This window comes from Solanum lycopersicum, chromosome 10, assembly GCF_036512215.1.
Source record: "Solanum lycopersicum chromosome 10, SLM_r2.1".
Lineage (NCBI taxonomy): Eukaryota > Viridiplantae > Streptophyta > Magnoliopsida > Solanales > Solanaceae > Solanum > Solanum lycopersicum.
Window position 1 is genome coordinate 41,650,389 of NC_090809.1, and position 24,941 is coordinate 41,675,329.

At 31.6% G+C, this 24,941-nt stretch overlaps 1 protein-coding gene across 4 annotated transcripts; it reads right to left on the reverse strand.

Moving 5' to 3' along the window:
• Positions 1-1,479: 1,479 nt before the first annotated feature.
• On the reverse strand, positions 1,480-9,193 carry LOC101264469 (soluble inorganic pyrophosphatase 6, chloroplastic). 4 transcript variants are annotated; one of them, XM_004248736.5, is made up of 6 exons: positions 7,898-9,193; positions 7,162-7,322; positions 6,801-6,901; positions 6,505-6,686; positions 4,633-4,731; positions 1,480-1,776 (listed from the first exon to the last, which is right to left on the reverse strand). In XM_004248736.5, exons 1-6 carry the CDS (start codon positions 8,144-8,146, stop codon positions 1,684-1,686), a joined length of 885 nt encoding a protein of 294 aa, XP_004248784.1. In that variant the 5' UTR covers positions 8,147-9,193; the 3' UTR covers positions 1,480-1,683. The 4 variants fall into 4 exon arrangements, with proteins under 4 accessions (XP_004248784.1, XP_069146208.1, XP_025883569.1 ...); XM_069290107.1 differs by having other exon boundaries at positions 6,490-6,686; XM_026027784.2 differs by lacking the exon at positions 1,480-1,776 and adding an exon at positions 2,071-3,211.
• Between the last annotated feature and the right edge of the window lie 15,748 nt (positions 9,194-24,941).

The following is a 24,941-nucleotide window of genomic DNA, read 5'->3' on the forward strand; positions in this document are numbered from 1 at the left end:
CCCCCAAGTAATTAGACTTATTAACATTAACCCACTAACTTTATAATTAAAGCAGGAATAGTCAAAAACGTCCCTTAAAACGTATAAGAAATCTGACCCAGACTGGGATTACGCAACCTGCGACGGCCCGTCGTGCCTGCGATGGTCCGTCCTGCAGGTTGTCGCAAGATTCAGAGACTCAATTTCCACCAAAGAGTCTGTGACGGTCCGTCCTTCCATCTCGTTACGAAGTTCAGAGAGTCGATTTTCAGTACCCAATTTCAGATTTTCTAAGTGTTTTGAAACGAGACCCTGCGACGGTCCGTCGTGTCCATGACGGTCCGTCGTGGGATCCGTCGTCTCAGCCTGTTTTTCCAGAAATAAAATCTGCTGTTCAAAACGACTAAACAGGTCGTTACAAAACAATTAGCCGTTTTGCTTATCATTTTAATTCAGAGTTCAGTCAAATTAATTCTACCAAAACTAAAGAAAAGTGTAACAAATGGTAATAGATAACTTTTTTCCCCCAAAGATCCTGCTGTAATTTTTAGCTATGTTAGAAATTGGAATTCAAAGAAAAGCTACATAAAGCTTTGACCCACCTCACTTTGCCCTATTTTATCGCGCTCTGCTCTGCCTGGCTTAGCTTTGCCATGTGAGGATTTCATGTAGCAAATCATTTCGAAGACCTTGTCATCATCTCTTCTCAATTAACTATAAATTACCACACAAGAAGACTTGGATCGAATTGCTAAAACCAACTCAGACCTTCCTTTTGGTACTTGTCCATATATAGTCTACAAATGTTGTGAGTAATATGTCCTTGAGAGTAGTACATATACTTCTCCAATACACAAACTCTATTTAAGTCTCTATTTCTGTAATGTCAACTGTAAGATCACTCACCTCAGTAGCCTAATCGCTTATAAATTGCACATTTATCACCTAGACTTCCCAAGTTGACTTGAAAATAAAACATACTTTATTACATTCCCCAAAGAATATAAACAGAAAAATAAGTTTTTAGCTCATAAAAAGATGCACCAGGTTTTATTCATAAGAACAACTATTCAATAAGTGATGAAAACTTAAATGCTTGCGTTTACCTGCTTGAGACATAATAGCTGCTCAACAACAGGGCTCAGGTGTTTAGGACACAAGAGTGTCTATGGTTTAGTTTCCCAGATTAGTCATCTCATCTTATAAAAATCTCAGTCATAAGTACCTGACCTTCACGGCACCAGCAGCAGAACTGCTTAATTTGGTCAAAAAGCAGACCACTCTTTTCTTAAAAAATAACTCATCATCACCATCTTCCTATTCATCACTAGTGAGTTTCAAGTAACAACATCTTCCAGCTTCAGAAAAGATAAAGCCACAGATCATGGCGGATGAATCTCAAGCAAGATCTTGGAAGCTTGCAAATACTCTGTTAACTTTGTGACTAAGATGCATTCATACTTAATTAATGCAATTGAAGAACAAAGAACAATTCAGATATATTTAAATCCTTTTTCCTCTTAGATAGCTTCAAAAGGCATTTCCGTACAGAAAATATGGATGAAAAAGTAGCATCTTCTTGTGCTGAATAAACTTAAAGAATGTGAACTCATTTACACGTCACACATGAGGATGGAGAAAGATTTGCTACCAGCTCAAATAACAAGCAACAAAACTAGCTCTTCAAGCTTTATCAATTGGAAGCTATATAAGTGAAAGATCACCAGCAGGAATGGATCTCTTGACAAGCTTTGCCCAAGACTCGTTGGTTTCCATAATAACCTTAAGTGCATAATCCTGTAATGGCAGATGAAATTAGATAATTATCAGGGTCATGCAAAGCCAAGGAGGACAGGCTTATTCTAACTACGCAAATCCAAGATGCATAGCTTGTCTAGCCGGAGAAATATTTCTAACATCCCATCCTTTTCATTCTTCTTTGTGGGGCCTGGGAAGAGGGGTTGTGAGAAGTGTCTACAAAAGTACTACCATTCTTCTTTTTTTCTTCTCATCAGTTGCTAAATACTACTCCATTCGTTTAAAAAAAGAATGACTTCCTTTCCTTTTTAGTCTGTTTTAAAAAGAATGATCTTTTTTCTTTTTTTGGTAAGATTTTACTATCAGCTTTCCACGTGGTATATTTAAAGCCACAAGATTAAAGAACAATTTTATACATTTGACATAACTTTAATTTAGGACCACAATATTTAAAATTCTTCTTTATTTTTTAACTACGTTTCAAGTCAAACAGTTATTCTTTGTGAAACATAGGAAGTAAATATTAGTATTCTTGACACATTAATGTCATTATGTGCTAAATAATTAAACCAACATTTTGACACATTCATGTCATTATCTGCTAAATATTAGTATTCTTGACACATTCATATCATTATTATTGTTGCTCTCCTATCTTATTCCTCGATTGTACTATTACATGTTTTCTTTGCTTCAATTATTGTATTAGTTGTTGTTACTATTCTTTTCTTCATTATTTTTTTCAAAATGGCTTCTTCACTATTGTATTTCCTAGTCAATCTTGTTTTAATTTGCTTTACTTGAGCAGAGAGTCTATCCGAAACTACCTCTGTACCTTCACAAAAGGTAGGGTAAGGTTTGCGTAGAGTAAGGTCTGCGTAGACACCACCCTTCTCAGACCCCCACATGTGGAATTACACTGGGTAAGTTTTTGTAACATGAAAAAGTATTCAAGATATTATAGTTACATAATAAATAACTACAGACAGCCACAGAATGAATTTATCTTCATATGTAATAACTCAAAGACGACCCCAGATGTGGATGGCAAAATGTCGCTAAGCACCAATAGGCATAACAATTGAAAATTTAAGATTGGTCTCGTCCAATGCATAGTCTCAAGATATTACTCTCTCTCTATCAAAATTAACAGTCACTTTAGCTCAAAATATTTGTCACTTAAGGAATTCAAGACTAAAGCTGGCAGTTGTTTCCACTATACCTTAATATCAAAGAAGTAGTTCTTTTTAATGTTGCTCAATTCTCAAAAAAACAATTAGTAGTCAAATATTGAAATAGTGACGACCATTGAAAAGCTAACACCGTTCACACTATATGTCATCATTATTTCTTCAATATGTAACCCTTTATCTCATATAAAGTCTTTCTAGTACAGAACTTCAACAAAATACTCACATACCAATACTTTTATTCCCTCGTCCCATTTTAACAGTTGCTTTAGCTTTTTTCATGCCTATCAATAAATAAAAGGTATAATTAATTAAGTTGCCCATATTTAATGAAAATAGTTTGATTTCGTCCTCTAACATACTTGATTATGTTTTGTTAAAGGTCTTTACTAGAAAAGACTATTTATATGATATAATTAAGGAATTGAATATTAAAGAAACTATGACTACAAATAGTTTGAACGATATTAACTATCTAATGATAATCTATCATTTAAATGTGTGACAAACAGACTATTAGATGTTTTTTAAGAATTGAGCAGTATTAAAAAGAATCATTCCCTCTATTTCTATTTTAACGGCCGTTTAACTCTTTCACGCTCATTAAGAAAACAATAAATACAAAGTATAGTTTATTAAGGTACCCCTATTTAATACTCTCTTTGTCCCAAATTAACAGTCATTCTAGCTCAAAAAAATTAATTCAAATTAGGAATTCAAGACTAAAATTGACAATTATTTCCAAACATACCCTTACTATTGAAGAAAATATTTATTTTATACTACTCAATTCTCAAAAATCATTTTATAGTCAAATATTGGAATGTTAACAGGCGATTGGAATATTAACACCATTCACACCATATATTTAAATTATTAATTCTTCAATGTTCAACTCTTATCACATTTAAGGAGACTTCTTCAGTAAATATCTTCAAGAAAATATACTCAACCATTTAAGAGGAAATATTAATTTACTTCGTTATATAGGGGTAACATCACACCTTTTATTTATTGTTTATTTAATGGGCGTGAAAAAAGTTACATCAACAGTTAAAATGGGACGAGGGAGTAAAAGTAGATTGATTTTTCATCTTAAAAGCTGGAGTACACTTTGTTGAAGATCTTACTAGAAGAGACTATATGAGATAAGAAGTTGAATATTACAGAAATGACCATCACATATAACATGAATGGTGTTAGTTCTCCAATGGTTGTCACCATTCAAAGCATTTTGAGAATTGAACAACATTACAAAGAACTCCTCTTCAATATAAAGGCATAATTAAAAACAACTCACTTTAGTCTTGAAAACCTAAAGTGACAATTATTTCGGGAGAATATTTTGAGCTAAAGTGATCGTCAATTTGGGAAGGACGGAGCACTTCTTTAATATGAAAGATATAGTTGAGAACAATTGTCAACTTTAATCTTGAATTCCTAAAGTGACAATTATTTAGGACAATCTTTTTGAGCTAAATGACTGTTGATTTTGGACGGAGGGAGTATAAATAGGGGTAACTTAGTAAACTATATCTTGTATTTTTTTCCTTAATGGGCGCTAAAAGAGTTGAAACAACTATTAAAATGGGACGGATGGAGTAATAGATGAACAGAAACGAGCATCTTCAACAAATACTCAAGCAAATATGTCCAATAATTTCTTGGTATGAAGCAAACAACTTAATAACATCCTGCAAGATACCTTGTTAGCTGGCTTGTTCCCAAGTCCAAACTTGTTTGCAGGCTTCCCATCAGGAATCTTATAGTCTCTAAACCAGTCCATGATAGCTGTCAGAGTGCCCTGAAATATTAACAGAATTAGTTTGATGAATATTAACAAATTAAGATAATTTAGTGAAGACACATAATATATACTCAGATAAGAAAAGCACCCAAGAATGTGGCTAACCATTAGTTCTGAGGTTCAAACCCCAGCGGACACAAAAACATTAGGTGATTTGTTAGTACCTATGTTGGTGGAGGTAGCAAGTACCCCGTGGAAATAATCTAGGTGTGCTATATAGATAGTCAAAGTAGCTCGGCACTATCTATCTGAGTCCTGACTTGACATAACCATTTTGAAGAAATGACACTTGAACACAGTATTGAACAAGTTTTGCCTCTAATTACAGTCAACATTCAAGAGTATATACTCACTCCAATCATGGAACCTCATTAGGTAGCTAAAGTGGGATTCCTCTCAGAACTAGTGTCGTTAAGATCCATTGCAACCTCTTAGTACCTCTTTTGATAAATCAGAAATACTTCTCTGTTACCAGACGAAAATGGAGTAAAAAGATGTACAATACATGGGTGTCACTCATAGTCAGTTACTGTCCAATCTGCCTAACTATCTATTCAGCATCGAATGCTAGTAGAGAACCTCCAAAGATTCGTACCATATTAACTGATTTGCCAGTAAGAATTTAACAGTTCCAGATATAGATGTACTAGACACTGGAAGGAATGCATTCCAGTAAAGGTCATCAAAACGGTTGTGAAACAATATCAGAGAGATTCAGGGTCTGGTACAGATATAGAACAAGGATAGACTGATACATAGCTAGGCTTTCACTACATGCAATGTCAATGGACAATCAAAAGCACTGGGAGAGTGTTTCCATGCTTGCAGGGTTGCTACAGAGTTGGGGAACTAACAGCAAGCCTTCAGGATCTTCTAGTGGAGTAGGTTCACAAACTAAAAATCTTACCTTTTCCGTATAGATATATGGAATGGTTACTTGACATGCCTGTATTTTTCTCTTATTCATTGTAGTAGTAATAAGAATTAAGGAGGCTACAGCCAGTGGCGGAGCAAGAAATTTCATGAAGGGTGTCCAAAAAAGCTTCAACACTTCAAACTCCCAACCACCTTAAGCTTGAACTTTTAAGGCGTGCCAGAAACCACTAGGCTACAACACTTCATTGTTTAAAGGGTGTCCAAAATATATTATTTAACATTTAGCATATAATGGCCAAGAAATAATACAGAGCAAAAGTTCTAGTCCATCTTGTTTGTACAAATTCAAATGATGCAACTTCACATAAGGGATTGGTGATTGTAATTTAGACGAGCTAATCCGCCTTCCAACAAAGATTAAGTTGAGAGCAGAAGCTATATGGTTGAAATTTGCAACCAAGGGTTAAAGATTTGCTAGGAGGATTAGTCTACCAGCAGTTATAGGAGAAGTTTTGCCTAAATAACATTGACCATTTTGTACTTGGCTAAACTCTCACTCCAATAGTGTAAGCAGCTACTTCTAAAAAATGCAACTTCACTCTTGTTATCTATAAAAGTTAAATTCTCTCTGTTATAACTTATATCTATTGCTGTTCCTAGGCAATGAACACTGGTGAACGTTTATCAATTAACCAAACCATAGAACATCCATAACACATCTCGGCATAGCCATATAAAGTCAAACATCCTTAGAGAGAAATATCTTTAAACAGGGCATATATAACAACACCAAAGGGAGTGCCAAAAAGGATGATGCATAGTGTTATTAAATCATCAACATGTGAGGGTAATGGAGAGTGAAAAACATAAGGGCCTTACTGCACTCAAACATACCGGGAAATGCTTCTCAACATCATCAATATCATTGACAAGTGAAGCTCGGGGATCATCTAGAGATATAGCAACTATTTTCCAGTCAAGTTCTCCTTCATCAATCATTGCCAAAGCAGCTAAAGGTTTGACCTTCAAGACCTGGCCCATTTTAGCACGACTTTCCCCAATCTCGACAACATCAACTACAGACAAATTAGTCATCAAGAAAGTTAACCACCCTCTAAATTCATTTTTTCCTTTTTAATGAATGATTAGAATAAAGCTCATTAAACAATTTAGGAGCACCGGAAACAAACCAGGGTCATTATCTCCAAATGCCCCCTCAACTTCAGCATTTGCCAATGAAGGGTCTTCCCAGGTTTGAGGAAGCAATCCATAGTTCCAGTTAATGTTATATCTAAGAACGGTGCAAGACATACATCAATTCAAACAACAAATAACATGAATTTCACACAACTATCACAACAGAATATGAGGTAAATGCTGCACCAGAATAAAACATATTAGTCTTCAGCAGTTAACTCATGTAGGCCACAAACTTGTCATCCTTTTAACATTCTTTTCCCACTTAAAGCAATTGATGGGCCAAATAAATAATTCCACAGGACATAATCATACTAGAATATGTTGGGAAATAGTTACATAGAATAGTCTTACGGATAGTATCTAAGTTTTCCCTTCTTTGTGTCTTGTTTAATTGGGGTGTACTGCTCATCAGTAGCAACTTCCATCTTTGCACTTGATTCTTTGGGAATTTCAGCAATGAAATTGAAAACACCATCACCTAAGTTAAGTGGTATATCATGCCAAGGGGATACCTGCAGATTATACCGATATGACGTGACTATGTAGGAATTTGACAAATGTTAGTAATAAAAATGACTAACGTTGACAATGAAGTATGAACTAAAATGTAAGAGATATATAGTAGAAAAAACACAGCCTTTGTTCTTGTTGTCTTCTTCATTGGATTTTATTTGTAACAATTCTCTCTAGGGATCTTCATAAACTAGATAACATGCAAATGCCTCGGGCAACATTTTAAACAATGATTTAAGAACAATATGAAGCTTGATGTTGAGAATAGACTAATCTAGGAATTTACACACACTCTATGAAGATAGCGGGTCCACCAGTAACCATTGCCAACCATGTAAGTCCAGCATTGCGACAAGATAGAGCATTTGGGTTTATTTTAAAATTCCGTTAGAAGAAGGGGAAATGGGGAGGGGATTACATTACTCTGACCAACAAGGTGAGAGTACAGGCAGCCAACCAACTAAGCTACAAAGATTCCGCAAAGCATTTGGATTGATCATGTAAAGTAAAATGTTTATCCTGAAAATTCCCACATTGCAATAGAGTAAGAAGTCAGAAATTGTAGAGGATTAACCTTTTTGCCGGAATCTTCCGCAAAAAATACACGATAATCCAACGTTTCAGGCTGTCCGTGTTGTTTGATTTGAATTTGGGGATTGTAAATAGCACTGCAACTGAAAAGTCGATTCCTTTGTGCAGCAGCAGCTCCATTACGGAAGCATAGGTGGAAAATGCTGGGCTTTTGGAGAGGACTTTTCGATATTAGTGAAGCTGTTATAGTGTTGTTTGCTGATACCCTCACTGTTGCACTTGCAGCCGCCATTATTGCTTTTAGTAGAGAACTCAAAAGGCAATGTCAGCAGCTGTTACTTCTATTTAACTGAAACCCCAAAAGAGAAAATGAGGTAAGAATGCCTCTTAAAGTTTTCAATTAAAAAAAAGGGACAAGTAGGCCAGTGGGTCCCTTTTTTTCCTCCTCTATTTTTTTATTTTTAACGATTAATAAAAACGAATTAAACTATTAATTTTAAAACTTAAGGACTTAAAATAATATTTTTATGAAGAGTTCTTCATTAATAGAATAGAACCGAATAGCTAGGACCATAAAGGAACCACGAGTTGAAAAAAAAATTCAATTTTTTTCAATTTTAAAATTGTTATTCAATAATTTCTATTGTGTTTTTTCCCTAGCAAATTTTCTTCTCTTTTCTATTTCAAAATATCAAAACTAGGGTTTCATAAAGAAGAAAATCATTATCATATATCTATAATTTTATTTGTTATTTTGCATTGCATTTATTTCACTTGAAGTTAAAATTAACTCAAAAGAGTTTTTTCGTTCCTATAAAATTATTTTGTGTTAATGATTTAGCCAATTTAGTTGTTTCAGCCAACAACTTTTACAGTTGTCTGGACAACTACTGAAGTTATTTATAAGAATAATTATGCATATCTTTCAGATACAAAATGGTCCAACAACTGCATGTAGTTGTCAGGCGATTAAATAAGTTATTTCCACAACTATGACAGTTGTTAGAGAACTGTGTTCAGTTGTTTGATCAATTTGATTAGTTGCAGGAAAAACAATATAATTATTGATGTTGAATGTACTATAATTAGACATTTTCTATTGATCCTATTAAGTTTTTTTTTTTTGTTTTTTTTATCATTTACTAACTTTTTAACTATTTTAGTGTAGATATAATGTGTCAATATAAGAGGAAAAGAATTGAAACATCTTCACCGAATCCAGATGCTGGAGAAATGATGAGAGCTATCCGACTGCTAATAAAAGAGGTACTACAATACTTCAAACTAGTAAGAGTAGCAATGACTTATTAGCAAAATAAAAAAGTGAGAAAATAGCGAGAGGCAATCTACTGAGATGGAAATTTTTTTGTAAGAGCAGCAGTGACCTATTAGGTGAAGAAAATAGTAACGAAAATTACGAAAATTTAAGCGAAAAAAATTAGATAATGAAAGTGATAGTGATAAATCTAGTGGAGAAGAAAAAGGTGATGAAAGTGAAAGTGATGGACAAAGGCTTGATTCAAGTTTATGATTGCAATATTCATGTGTGTGATGAGCTGACTTTTTTCACATTGATCCAACTCATTCTCATATTGTGGCTCAAACTACTCAAGCAAAGCGGGATGTTCAATTATTTGTTTAAAAATTTGTTGAATGTTGCATGGTCATATGAGCGTCTAAAAAATGTGTCAAATAACCATTCTTGTGCAGCATATAAACCATATGCTTGTATTTTTATTGATCACTTGCTTGTTGGAATGAATATGACTTGTCTTAACTTAGTTTATATTTAATAATGTACAAAATAGCTAGATTGATCTTCAATTATTATAAAACGACTTAGTTTATACTTAATTGTCTACAAAACGACTAAATTGATATTCAACTATTATTAAAGCACTTAGTGTATACCTAATAATTTTACAAAATGGTTAGATCGATCTTCATTATTATTTACGACTTAGTTTATACTTAATAGTTTATAAAATGACTAAATCGATCTTCAACTATTATTAAATGACTTAGTATATACTTAATAATTTACAAAATGACTAGATCGATCTTGAGTTATTATTAAACGACTTAATTTATACTTAATAGTTTCTGAAATGACTAAATCTATCTTAAATTATTATCAGACTACTTAATTTATACTTAATAGTTTACAAAATGGCTAGATCGATCTTCAATTATTATTAAACGATTAATTTATGCCTAATAATTTACAAAATGGATAGATCGATCTTCAACTATCATTAGAACACTTAGTATATACTTAATAGTTTACAAAACAACTAAATCGATCTTCAGTTATTATTAAACAATATAGTTTATACTTAATAGTTTATAAAATGACTAAATCGATCTTCAACTATAATTAAATGACTTAGTTTATACTTAACAATTAACAAAATAACTAGATCGATCTTCAATTACGATTAAACAACTTAGTTTATACTTAATAATGTATAAAATGACTAGATTAATCTTCAATTATCATTAAATGACTTAGTTTATACTTAATAGTTTACAAAACGACTAAATTGACCTTCAACTATTATTGAACTACTTAGCTTATACTTAATAGTTTACAAAAAGACTAAATCGATCTTCAACTATTATTAAATGACTTACTTTAAACTTAATAATTTACGAAATGACTAGATCGATCTTTAGTTGTTATTAAACTGCTTAGTTTATACTTAATAGTTTAAAAAACAATTAAATTGATCTTCAATTAATTATTAAACAACTTACTTTATACTTAATAGTTTACAAAACGACTAAATCAATCTTCAATTATTATTAGCTTATACCTAATAATTTACAAAATGGCTAGATCGATCTTCAGATATTATTAAACAACTAAGTTTATACTTAATATTTTACAAAACGACTAAATCGATCTTCAACTATATTAAATGACTTAGTTTTATTTAATAACTAGTAAACTTAGCCGCTCTACGCGCGGTGTCTAAAAGTTTTCATTTTTATTTAATTTTTAAATTCAAATAGATTAGTTAATAAATTTTATCATTTAGCTTTGTAATTTCAACTCAATACATGAATTAATTTTATCAAAAAATAAATATCTGTACGGTCAAATATCTATACTTTTTTTTGGTTGAATAGTACCTATTATTTTATGTTAGTTATTATATATAATTAAGAATTTATGACTTCATTATCCATTTAAATGAGTTCTCAAAATTAAATATGGTTAACTTTGATGTTTTGTTAAAAATTTATAAAGTGAGATTTTTAGTCTTTTAAATTTTTTAAAAAATATCAAAAGAATTAAAATAGTAATAAATTCAAAAACAGACTTAGAAATATGAAAAATTATTCGTAATAGATAAGCTACCTATAATTTGAAGACTTAAAAAAGTAATTTAATATTTATATACTAAGATATAAAGTTCTCTGTATATTGATTCTTTGAAAAAAAATGGGTGATATATGATTTTAGTTCGGTAAAATAATTTTTAGTGATATATTTTTAACATAAAAATACTATATTATTGTTAAAATGCATAATAAAATAAGTAATAAATGAACAATTATAGATGAATGATAAAAGGTTTTATGTTAAGATTAAAAAAAAACTTATATATCTACTAAAAACTTATAATTAGAGTCTTGAATTTTTTCTGAATAAAGTAAACATAAAAAAACTGTTCACAAATAATATGAATATTTATAATTATTAATGATAAATAATATTTTCTTATAATTTATCTGTATTAACGATGAATGGTTAAGTAATAAGTATATTTGAAATGATTATCTGTATTAATTTTTTCCTTGATAAATTTTCTTCTATAATTCTAAGTTTTTTTAAAAAAATTTATTTCAACGCTATTTTTAGTCTCCCTTTTTTCTTTTTTTCTTTTTTATTTTTTAGTCTTTGCTTATTTAATTCTATTAAGAAAACATAAACAATTAGCATCGTAATTAAGAGAATGAAGTTTGCTCGTCTTTAGTATTTTTACTAATTTATATATATTTTTGTAAAACAGTGACAATTAGCATCAAATCTTGACATAATCAAGTTAGCTTGTCTTAAGATTTTTATTAATTTAAGCAAAATGTTTAAATGAATTCTCTTAATTAATTTTTATTATATTTTTCATGATTCATATTTTATTTAAAATTTAAAAATAACTTCATAATAATTTTGATTATCTCCCGCCGCTAAGCGTATCTACAAATACATTTTAATGTTTTCAAGAATTGTTTTTGTCTTACTTTTAGTAATGATCTTGCTCTTATAATTTCATGGAAAAAAACAAATCAATTATTCTCTTTTATATATCTTATTTTCATATTTTGTATCATTCTTATTAGAAGTAAAAATAATTATACAAAGAAGTCTTTGTGGATAGATTTTGCATTACAATATTAAAGTAGAGGACAATTAAGCTAAACATAAATATATTTGGTTAGAAATATTTTTTGATGTGATTTTAAGATGTCACAAATTTAAACATTAAGTAATTTGGGATTATGAAGGTATATAGTTGGAAGTTATAGGTATTACTAATAAGTATTAATTAAGTATAGAGGTTTTGAAAGATGAAGAGGTGTGAGTTTATGATAAAAATTAAATTAAAAATAAATATATAAAAATAAGAGAAAAAGGTAATGTGACATATTTTTTAATCAACAAAAATATGTTTAAGTAAAATCCTCCACCATTTTTATGATTTATTTTATTATATGACATATTTTTCTTTTTACCTCATTTTAGAAATTTCAAATTATTAAAAGTCTCCAAATATGCTTCTAATAATAAACATTATTTTTATAATTACTATTATTTTGAACAATATATACTTTTTCTCTTATTTTATATTATAGAAGAGATATCTATTAAGAGAAAAATTAATTAAAAATAAATTTAAAAAGGGACACTGAATCAAAAAGTTAATCAAAAGGAATAGAATTTTTTTTTAAATTATAAAAAAAAAGTAATCGTACAAATGTTTTAAAATAAAATTAAAAAATATTTAATTTTTTGCTGATTAAATTCTCAAAATTGTGAAACATTTGGCCGATAAATAATAATTATATATGAATAATATAAAAAATAATGCAACGTTAAAATTATGTATTTTTACCATATCATTGTTATGTGATTGTGAGATACGAAACTATAACAGGAATCGATTTATTTGATTCTTAGCTATATAATATTTGAATTTAATATTTAGTATTTTATTTACTTTATATTGAGATATGATATATTACTTTTTTTATTACTTATATTTATTATATATTTGTATAACATTGTTATAGCTAGTGAGGAGGAGGATATTGTTAGACGAAATCAGAAATAAGATATATTGACGTTTTTTCAATTAACTAATTAATCTGATAAGGAACCAATCAACTCTTGTTACATCAGTGGTTTAACCGGAGAGCTATAAACAATCCATACAATAATACCAACAAACATATATAAAATTAATTAACTAATCAAGCAAAAATATTTAAAATATACGATTCTTCAAATTTACAAAGTGAATAAAGACAATCAGTATCGGTAGAAACTACAAGATTAAGAAAAAAAAATCTCAAAAAACTACAAAGAGAAGCAAAAAAAAAGAATAAATTATTTTTTCAATAAAAGAATCATGATTTGTATCATCAACAACCCAACCTAATAATATCAAATACATATGTTATTACAATAGAACAAAGTGATAATTATAATTAGACATATTAAATCATTTTACCTCACAAAATCAAAATATGCAAAATATATAAAAATTTTCATTATACATCCCTTTCCTGCAAAAATCAGATCAAAGAAGACAAAAAAAAAATAAATTAACAAATCAAAGGTATAAAAAATGAAGAATAAGAAAAATAAAAATAAAATGACCATCATGGAATATCTCAAAGTGGGTTTTTATAGGGGTAATATTTAGGAGTTATAATTTTTATATTAAATATTTTGAAGGTTATGAATATGAAAGGTTAGGAGTTAGGAGGTGTATGCTCATTAACTAATTTATTAATAGCAATATATATATATATATATATATATATATATATATATATATATATATATATATACACACACACACATAATATTATTGTGTAAAAAGAAATAATCTAAAAAGCCCTTTTTTTAAAAATAAAAATATATATTTTTCTCATCATTGAGGCATGCCACATAGGCTGATTGAAGATCCTCATTTATATATATATATTGATTTACAAAATGACTAGATCGATCTTCAATTTTTATTAAACGACTTAGTTTATACTTAATAGTTAACAAAACGATTAAATCGATATTCAATTATTGTTAAACGAATTGCTTTATACTTATTAATAGTTTACAAAACGACTAAATTGGTCTTCAATTATTATTAAATGACTTAATTTATACCTAATAATTTATAAAATGTCTATATTGATATTTAATTATTATTAGATAACTATGCAAAGTTGTTAGATAACTCTCCAATATTATTGGACAACTCTTCACATCATTGGACAACTAATGCAGTTGTTTGAAGGACTTGACCCTTTAACTGTTACAATTGTCCAACAACATTAGAAATTGTTAATATAAAAATTAGAAGCTTTTGATTAAAAGTTGTTAAGATACAAATATTAAGTTATTTTCTAATAATTGTATCACTAAGTACATGTTATAAATACGACAAAGAAGTATATTTTTATAATTCTTCAATTGAGCAACAACAAAACACAATTGTCAAACAACTGCACTAGTTGTTGGGACAACTTCTACTATCGTCGAACAACTAAAGATAGTTGTTGGACAACAACAAAGATATACCTAATCATTTCAATAAACAACTTCGATAGTTGTCCGGACAACTACGAAAGTTGTCGACCGAAAAAATCATTATGAGTTCATTAAATACAACTCAAGAATTAACCAAAGTGATTTTCATACTTATCAACATTACTCTTTTTAGTTTATTCAAAGCTTAAACAAAACAAATACAATGCAAAAAAACTCAAACATATATATTTGATATTCCTTTTTCATAAATTTTTCTTGATAGATCTTCTATATAAAAGCATAATTTTGCAAATAAAGGAAGATGAAGAACAAGAAGAAAAAGAAAGAAAAATTGACAAATATAGCTACAGTTGAAGAGGATCAGCGGGAAGAGAATGAAGTTGAGAAAGAATCTTCTATTTTTTTTTGTCTATTTTGATAAAATTTTAAATATTTTAAATTTTAAAGGTAAAGAAATAAAGAATATAGAGGCAAAGTGTTCAACTTAAATGTTTGGGGCTATTCAGAAAATACTTTTTAAATTTAATTAATACTATTTATTTATTTATCACTTTTACTCAATATTTAAAACTTGAAGGACTCTCACCTAATTGCCTAACTTCTTTGTCCCTTTTAATAGACCATCCCCACCAATTCTTCGGTATTTCGATTCGATGTCAGTTTTTATTCGAAAACTCAATTCTTCAAATTCAGAGTTTGGAGCAAGGATTATGAGACTATGGTGCACGAAAAAATCGAAATTTTATTAATAAATTTAATACTATTTAAATTATATTGCTTAATTAATAATACTTATAAGTTATATGATTTTTAGTCAAGAATATTTACAATTTTACATGGCTCATTTAAATTCGAACTTTAGCTAGCACATAACCCATTTCAACTTTTAAATGAAAAAACACAAAACAATAAATCTAAACCATAAAGCCCCAAGATTGGAACTATTGTTGTATAAGCTTCTTTTTATGTATCTTTTCATACACTGTGTGTCCTTATATTTTGGTTGTTTGATGTTGAAAGTTCATTGTACATGTTATCTTGTTTATTCATTCAGCCTTCATGTATGAGAGAAATAAAAAATAATGTTCCATATTTAGCAATTAAAAACATGACATCTATGCTAGAAAGTAGAAATAGAAACAAACCTTTGCCATCTTTGCTAAAAGATCATCTATGCCCTCTTTATTTTTATTATACACATGAAACTCTTCACACTTTACATATTCTTATTTTTTTTTATTCACATCAAAAATCGATTTTAAAATATCGAATTAAATCGAACCGAACTGATCTAGTTTGTTATGAAATATGGTGCACATTTTTCTAAAATTAAATACCAAAAAACCAAACCAAAATTTAATTAAATCGAACCAAAAAATCAAAACGCGCACTCCTACTCTACTCTACTGCACCTCAAATATATCGACAACAACTCTTTATATCTCAATATTTTTTTTTATTATTTTTCTCTTTCTTTATTTTTCTTTTCTCTTTATATTTAAATAAAAAAATCTCTTTTTTTCTTTCATCATTTATCTTTTTACTCTTCTAGTTTTCATTCTTCTCTTTCTTATTTTTTCTTTTTCTCGTAAAAAATATGTTCTTCTTTTAACACTCATTATTTTTGCTAATGAATTGAAAGTTTATTTTTATTTTTATTCGGTGTTCGAAGCCCACATTGAAACTCTAATTAAATTTGGATCGCACTGCAGGACGGCCCGTTTAAGGATAACACTCACAACATGATTTTCTTCATACCCAAATCTCGAACCCCCGACATTTTTGGCATGTAAGTATATTTAAGATTTTTATATTTAAGTTATTTAACAATATCTGTGATAAATCAACTACATATCTAATGTAGGAAGAATAACATATATTAACATGTGATTGATAAAATAACCTTTGGAGAAACATATCATAGTCTTGAAATAATGTTGCCCATGAGGCATAAGTTATTTTTTATGCCATGAACTATGTGTTGCCTCAAAGGCAAGGTTATATAGTATCTCATAAGTTAGACATAGTGAAAAAGTGTAAATTATTTCCCAGGAAGTCGCTTGTTCTTTAAAAGTCGTTGGGCTAAGTCTTGATTATTAGGCAAGAATTATAAAGTATATCATAAATCAAGATGTAGTGTTAAATCTTGCCATGGAGATTAATCTGTTGTTTGGAAGCCCTAGGCTAATAAGTCTTATTTCTAGTTTAATAGTTAGAGAGAATCTCATTAATCATGATCACTTGTCCATGGGACGTAACTTATTCTTTGAGAGTTATTGGGCTAACTCTTGTCTCTAGGGAAAGAGTGATACAACATTTAAAAAGTCAAGAAAAAAAAATGATAGTGTCAAGTACAACCATGGGGCATTATATATATATATATATATATAATGCCCCATGGTTGTACTTGACACTATCAATGACATATTTGAGGCTTTTCCCTAGTTTTTATGTTAGACACTACTTTAGTCTACAAGTTTTCGGAATGTTACATTATCTCCCTCTTTGGAATATTCGTCTTCGAATGATGATCTAGATACCTTATAGATTTAAAGACTCAAGAAAAACAACCAATTATCCATGAAACATCCAAACAACACACAATTCAAAGGAGGAAACATCAACTTCGTCTCAATACATAATCAATGCAATACAATGGAGTAGGAACTACATCTAAGAACCCAATATGCACGAAGCTCAATAATTTTCATATTAATAGGAGGAACTACTTCCTCCAACAAAAATAAGGCTCAACATAATATCATGAATCCAATATGCCAATACTCTCAAAATCATACTAAAGTATGTTCATCAATACATCTTATGAAGTCAAATAGGCAACTCATGCTAAATGCACAACAGGAGGAACATTAATCATGAAAACTCATTTTCTTACTAAACATGAATTTCATCAAGAACATTCATAATATAGGGAAATCATGGAAAAACTCATAGAATACACATGACTCCCAAGATACTAAAAATCCATAGAAACTACTTACCTCAAGCTTGATTAGGAGTAGAAGAAAAGAGATGAGAATATCAGGACTTCATATCAGCCTCGGCCCCCCAAGTAGCTCACTTAACTAAATGATTTATCCCATCGAACCTTAACAGAAGCTACTTCCTTGTTTCTCAACCTTTTGAATTGTTGGTAAAAGATCTTTACCGAAACCTTTCGTAGGAAAGGTTTTCATCAACTCCCAACCTACTAGGGGAATAAAGGAAACCAAGTCCCCAATATACTTTTTAAGCATCGAAACATGAAATATCGGGTGAACCGGGGCCAACTCATTTGGCAAGTCCAACTCATAGCTAGGCAACTTTCCAAATACACTTGAAAATTTGACAAGGACCTACAAACCGGGGACTGAATTTATCTTTCTTCCCAAACCTCATCAACCCTTCATGAATGATATTTTCAAATAAACCTAATCACCAATTTAAAATTCTACATCCCTTCTTCTCACATCAGCATATGAATTTTGCCTACTTTGAGCCTTTCTCAACCTCTCTCTAATATGACGAACTTTTTCAACAGCTTCATAAACTGATTCGGGACAAATAAGAGAAATTATCACGTACCTCAAAACAACCAAATGGAGACCAACATCTCCTACCACACAAAGCTTCAAAAGGAGACGTATTGATCCTTGAGTGGTAACTTGTAGGCAAATCTATCAAGGGTAAGTGTCATCCCAATTACCTTTAAAATCTATAACACAAGCCCTCAACATGTCTTCTAAGTTGGAATGGTCTGGTTCACTTGACCATCCGTTTGAGGTTGGAAAGTGGTGCTAAGCTTTACCCTAGTACCAAGCCCTTCTTCGAATGACTTCCAAAAGTGAGATGTAAATTGGGTACCCCGATTCGAAATGTTAGATAGAAGAATCCCTTAGAACTTCACTATCTCCCTTATATACAAGTTGGCATATTTTTTCGCCTAGTGAGATACCTTAACGGGAATAGAGTGGACTGATTTTGTTATCCTATCAACAATGACCCAAATAGAATCATGCTACCTTCGAATACGGGGCAGAACTACATTAAAATTCATTTTCACCTATTCCAACATCCAAGAAGGAATTGATATGTTTGGCCAAAAGCCTTCTGCTCTTCGGTCCTCAGCCCTAACTTGTTGGCAATTAGGACATTTGGCGATAAATTCTGCAAAATCCTTTTTCATACCATTCCACCAATAGACTTCCTGTAAATCATGGTACATCTTGGTGGCTACCAGATAAATAAAATATTTAGAACCATTCTTGGTCCCCATTTAAACCCTTATACTGGTTGACTATAAGTGGAAGACTAACTCAAGCATACATAAACATCAATTTTGAAAGAAACATTTAAAAGCGATTTACCGAATCTCAAAACTTTATTGAATATACTGAGTATGAAACATTACTTTAAGTAAAACCTCTGAGACTGAAATTCTCCAAAAATATATATCTATGAAGCCTTTACTATAAGAAGAAGAGTGTCGGGACAAGACCCACGACTCCTTAAAGAAGTGATATATGTAACTACTTTTTGACACTATTGGGAAGTTCTCTAACCGACAACCATCACTATGAGCTGCATGATTATTCATAATTTCGCGCACGTTGCCAAATTTTCCTATACCTTGTCGGGGTATAGAACACCTCAACTAAGTGGATCCACTAAGCTATGATGAAAAAGTAATAAGAAATTATCTAAAAAGTATGACCCTTTACTCATGTTGGCTAACATGGTTTATGAGGACTTTGAGTTGGCTAAACGAATCCGCATATCGGTACTCAATATCCCGACAATATATAGTTATGTTCATTATGGTTAAAAACATAAATCTTCCTCTGGTTTGAGATAATTTCTCAAACTACCCTCTTTTAAGAGGTAACTGCTCTTGAAATATCTTTTAAACTCATAACTCATTTAAAAATATCATTTTCTTTTTTTTTCAATGTAAAAATTAATACCTCTGGGAATACATAGTCCCCTGATACTCTTACTCAATTCATACTTGAAAACTCTTTCTTTAAAACATATCAAAATCATATTTTAATATGATGATTAATGACCCGAGAAGTCATACTGCCTAAACATTAATGGTATATCTAGATACCATACTTCTTAAATATTGATGTCATACTCGATTGTCATACTAATCATGTTTTAGAAACTCTTTTCTCAAAAATCATCTTAACTTTCTCAAAAACTCAAGTGTTGTCTTTAAAAAGCTTCTCAGGATTTATAACTCAAAATAGGGTTCATGATGAAATATAGACATGAACAAATCAACTCAAGGATCACAATAACAATATCCAAAATCAATAATTAGGAATAGAATTTTTAAAAGAAACACGATCTCAAGAATACTCAAATCTAGGGAAAAAATGTAGATTACTCTTTTATTGATCTTATAGTAGATGTAGGGCGTGACGACAAATTAGTCCAACACTTGATAGACTTACATACATGGAAGAACTATTTTTTTAATAATCTTGAAGATTATTGAAGAAGAACTTGATTAGAAGCCTTGAAACCCTAACTCGAAGGTAAAAAATCAAGAACAACTTTCTTGAAATCCTTGAATTAGTTTCCTGAACTCTATGACTATGAATTACGATTTTAATTATTGATTCATAATTGAATGGAAGAATTTATGTTGGAAAGCATGCAATTCTCGGAGAATGACAATCTTGAAAAAGGTTGAAAGAATCTTGAATAGTCTTCTACATTAATTTTTCTTAGGGATTTTCCCTAGGGCTTGAGAGAGAAGATGATAATGGATTAAAATATAGAAATATGTTTGTTTAGGGCTTTATAAGAGTTAAGAAATCCGGTTTTAATGTTACCCTAGTGGTATAAGGGGAAGAAAATCACTTTATTTAGAATTTTCGTACGGCTAAAACGGAACTGCACTATGCCAGTTAATAAAATGGTCATAACTTTTTACTTAAATATTGGATTGACATGAAATTGTTGGCGTTGGAAAGAGGAATCAATACCTTCAATTTGATAGGTTACGAGCCACGTAAATCTTTATATTCTAAGAGATATGGTTTTTTGAAATTGATCAAATAAAATCTTATATCAAAACTTAATTGAGAGAACTTTCAACTCTACTTTGTGCTAGGAGTTTCTAGTGACCTTAATTGATATTCGAAATCCTTGTCATAGTAAAGAATATACATTTACAATATGAGCGTATTAAGAGTAACTCGATAAAATCTTATGTTCAAATAAAGAATAGTTCGTGCCTTAACTTAAAATTTTCGTGGTGTTACACCCATACACCTTTATTAAGACTTGTAATATATATATATATATATATATATATATATATATATATATATATATATATATATATATATATATATATATATATTTGAGGTTTCTTGTTCAGAAGTTACTCATTAATCAAGAAGTTACTCATTAATCAATGATACTATAAGAATATATGTATATTGGTTTTTATAATGTTAATGTGTGTGTGTGTGTGTGTGTGTGTATATATATATATATAAATATCTCATAAAAGCAAAATAATAATATATGTATACCCCTTTAGATTCATATTCTATTACCTATATACTCCAAACTAATTTTGCTTAACTGATACTAAATAAGTATCATATACTGTATGGTATCATTAATTGATAATTTCTCTTAATTGATACTAAATCAATATGTATATATATAAGAATCAATATTAGTATGAGAAGGAGCAAACAAGACGACCAAAAACAAAACAAAATAAATATAAGAGCTAAGCTGTAATGATTTTTTTGTAGTAACAGTGAAACACGACGGAGTAGGTGATGGTTTTTCGTGAGTACGATGGACTATCATGGGGTCCGTCATGTCTTACTTCAACTATGTTGATGTGGAGACCCCTGAAGGAAAGACTCTGACAGTTATGACGGATAAGCACGACGGACTGTTGTGATGATGACGGTCCATCGTCGTGTCCGTCGTGGGACACTTAGAACAAGTATGGGGACCCTTAGGAGAGAGGTCTCTGACCGTCCTGACGGTTTGTGTAGGACAGACCGTCGAGGGTATGACGGTCCGTTGTAGATGTCCGTAAGAGGATAATTAGAAAAAGTTGGAGACCCTTAGGAACATGGTCTCTGACAACCAGAACGGTTGTGCAGGACGTACCGTCGAGGGTATGCCGGTCCGTCGTATATATCCGTAAGAGGACACTTAATAGGGTCTCTGACAACCAGAATGGTTGTGCAGGTTGGACCGTCGTGGAAACAACAGTCCGTCGCATGTGTCTGTTGGAGGGCACTTGGAGAAAATTGGACAGTGGGGTGTTGGAGATGTTGGAACGGACCCTATGACGGTCTATTGTAGGTACGACGGTCCGTCATCGGGGTTTCGTTCTGTCATTCAATGACAGAACTGAGGATGCCAAATTCATCCTCTATGACTCACATGGAATACTTAGTGTTAACCTATACATTTCTACCCAATACCTAGTAAACTAGCAATGTTAAAGCACTTATTTCTAGAGTTTTAGCAAGGCAATTTAAGGATCCTCAACCTAGATTAGACAAAATTGGATCAAAGAATGAAGATCCATATATAAGAACTAGGCTAATACTAATTGAAAAACAAAAATGCAATGTAAATGGATAAAAATCAGAGACATACCTGAGAATAGGAGAAAGAGAAGCAAGTGAGGCACTTGGTTAGAAAGAACAGAACCACAGCAGCAGACTCCGTAGAGAGTGGATTTTAGGAATTGGGGAGTTTGGGGAAATAATTGGTTGAAAGAGAGGTAGGAAGTGGAAAGTTTAAAAGAGAGGGAATGGGAGAGAGAGGGAAAGAAACCGTTCAAATGAAGGGGTGGGGTGTTTTATAGGTTGAAATTTTTTAAAAGTTCCCAGCCGGGTCAGGTCAGGTACGCTCATTAATGACATGATGAGTCCTCAACGACGGTCCATCGCAATTGTGACGGTCCATCATTGATTCCGTCGTGTGTGCCATAGTTTTGAAAATAACTGAAATACGTAGATTCATGCAACGGTCCGTTGCGTTCGTGATGGGCCGTCGATGGGTCCGTCAGTGACTGCTGTAGAGTGATTTTCTGCAAAATTTCTTGGTGATGTGCCTGCAAATTTAAAACCCATTAGTAGAAAATGCTACCATTACTAGAAAGAAAAACTATAAGTATTGGGTTGCCTCCCAACAAGCACCTGATTTAACGTCGCGGCACGACTGAGGACACTTGATTACTTAGACCTCATCAAGATGGTATGCCTCGAACACTTCATTCGCCGATTCAGCATGTCCGAAATAGATTTTTATGCGTTGTCCATTCACCTTGAACCGCACACCCTCCTTAGTTTCCAACTCAACTGCTCCATGAGGGAATAGTTGGGTAACCAAGTAAGCACCAGTCCATTTGGACTTAAGCTTGCCCGAAAACAAGCGCAACCTAGAATTGAATAAAAGCACCAAATCCCCAACCATAAAATCACGTTTTTCAATTTTTCGGTCATGGTACTTCTTCATATTTTCTTGGTAGAGGGCTTAGATTTCATAAGCTTTAAGGCGAAATTCATCGAGTTCATTCAACCTAGTTAACCGTTGTTCTGCAACTTCGTTCCAATCCATTTTCAACTTCTTCATAGCCCACATGGCTTAATACTTTAATTTAAACGGAAGATGTCAAGCTTTCCCATATACAAGTTGGCACGGGGACATACCTATGGGAGTCTTATACGCTGTCCGGTAGGCCCTAAGAGCATCATCAAGCCTCCTTGACCAATCCGTTCTACTAGCGTTCACTATTTTTGACAATATCTGTTTGATCTCCCTATTTGACACTTCAACTTGCCCACTAGTTTGTGGGTGGTAAGGAGTGTCCACATTATGGCGAACCCCATATTTCTCCAATAACCCATTGAATTATCTGTTGCAGAAGTGAGAGCCCCTATCACTAATAATTGCCCTTGGGGTGCCAAAACGAGAGAATGTATTATTTTTAAGAATGTAATTACACTCTTCCCTTCATTTTTTGCGAGGATGATAACTTCCACCCATTTAGATACATAATCAACCACTACTAAAATATACTTCATTCCATGAGAACACACAAAAGGACCCATAAAGTCAATACCCCAAACATCAAATAACTCAATCACAAGAATAGGGTTTAGAGGGAGCTCTTCCTTTTTGGAAATGCCGCCATCTCTTTGGCATCTATCACATGCTTTAGAAACTCATGAGCATCTTGATGAAGAGTTGGACAATGGTACCCACATTGTAATATCTTATTAGCGGTTCAAATACCACTATGATGTCCACCAACGGGTAAGGAATGACATGCCTCTAAAACGCTCAACAACTCACATTCTGGCACACAACACCGAATAAGCCCGTCGGCACAACTCCTGTATAAATATGGTTCATCACAAAAGAACTTCTTCACAATGTACATGAACTTTTTTCTTTGATGAAAGGACAAGTCCGAAGGAATAATATCACTAGCCAGATAGTTTGCAAAATCTGCGAACCATGGAATCAAGTCTTATGAGGTAGCCAATACATGATAATTGGGGAAAGTATCATTAATATCAGTCTTATACCCTAACACTCTCATAGATTCATCTTCTAGTCGGGACAAGTTATCATCAACTTGATTTTCGGTCCCTTTTCTATCCCTTACTTCAAAGTCAAATTCTTGTAGAAGTAATACCCAACGAATCAACTTCGGTTTCGCATTCTTCTTTGCCATCAAATATCTCAATATTGAATGGTCAGTATGTACTATAACTCTAGTACCTAGCAAATAGTAGTGAAATTTTTCAAAAGCAAAGACTACTACAAGGAGTTCTTGCTCAGTCACTGTGTAGTTCTTCTGAGCTTCATTTAGGGCTTTACTAGCATAGTAAATGGGGTGAAGGATTTTGTTCTTTCTTTGTCCTAATAATACACCAAGAGCAACCCCACTAGCATCGCACATCACCTCAAATGGACTGTTCCAATCCAGAGAAATCATGATAGGTGCAGACACCAATTATTCTTTTAGCTCGCCGAATGCTTTAAGACAGGATTTATCAAAATAAAATATCTTTCTCTAAAAGTTTGCACAACTGATGTGCAATTTTTGAAAAATCTTTGGTAAAAACCTACATGCCCAAGAAAGTTTCTCACACCTTTTACAGAGATAGGTGGGGGAAGTCTCTCTATTACCTCGACTTTAGCTTAATCAACCTCTATGCCCTTTTCTGAAATGCGATGACCCAAAACAATACCTTCTTTCACCATAAAGTGGAATTTTCCCCAATTTAGTACTAAA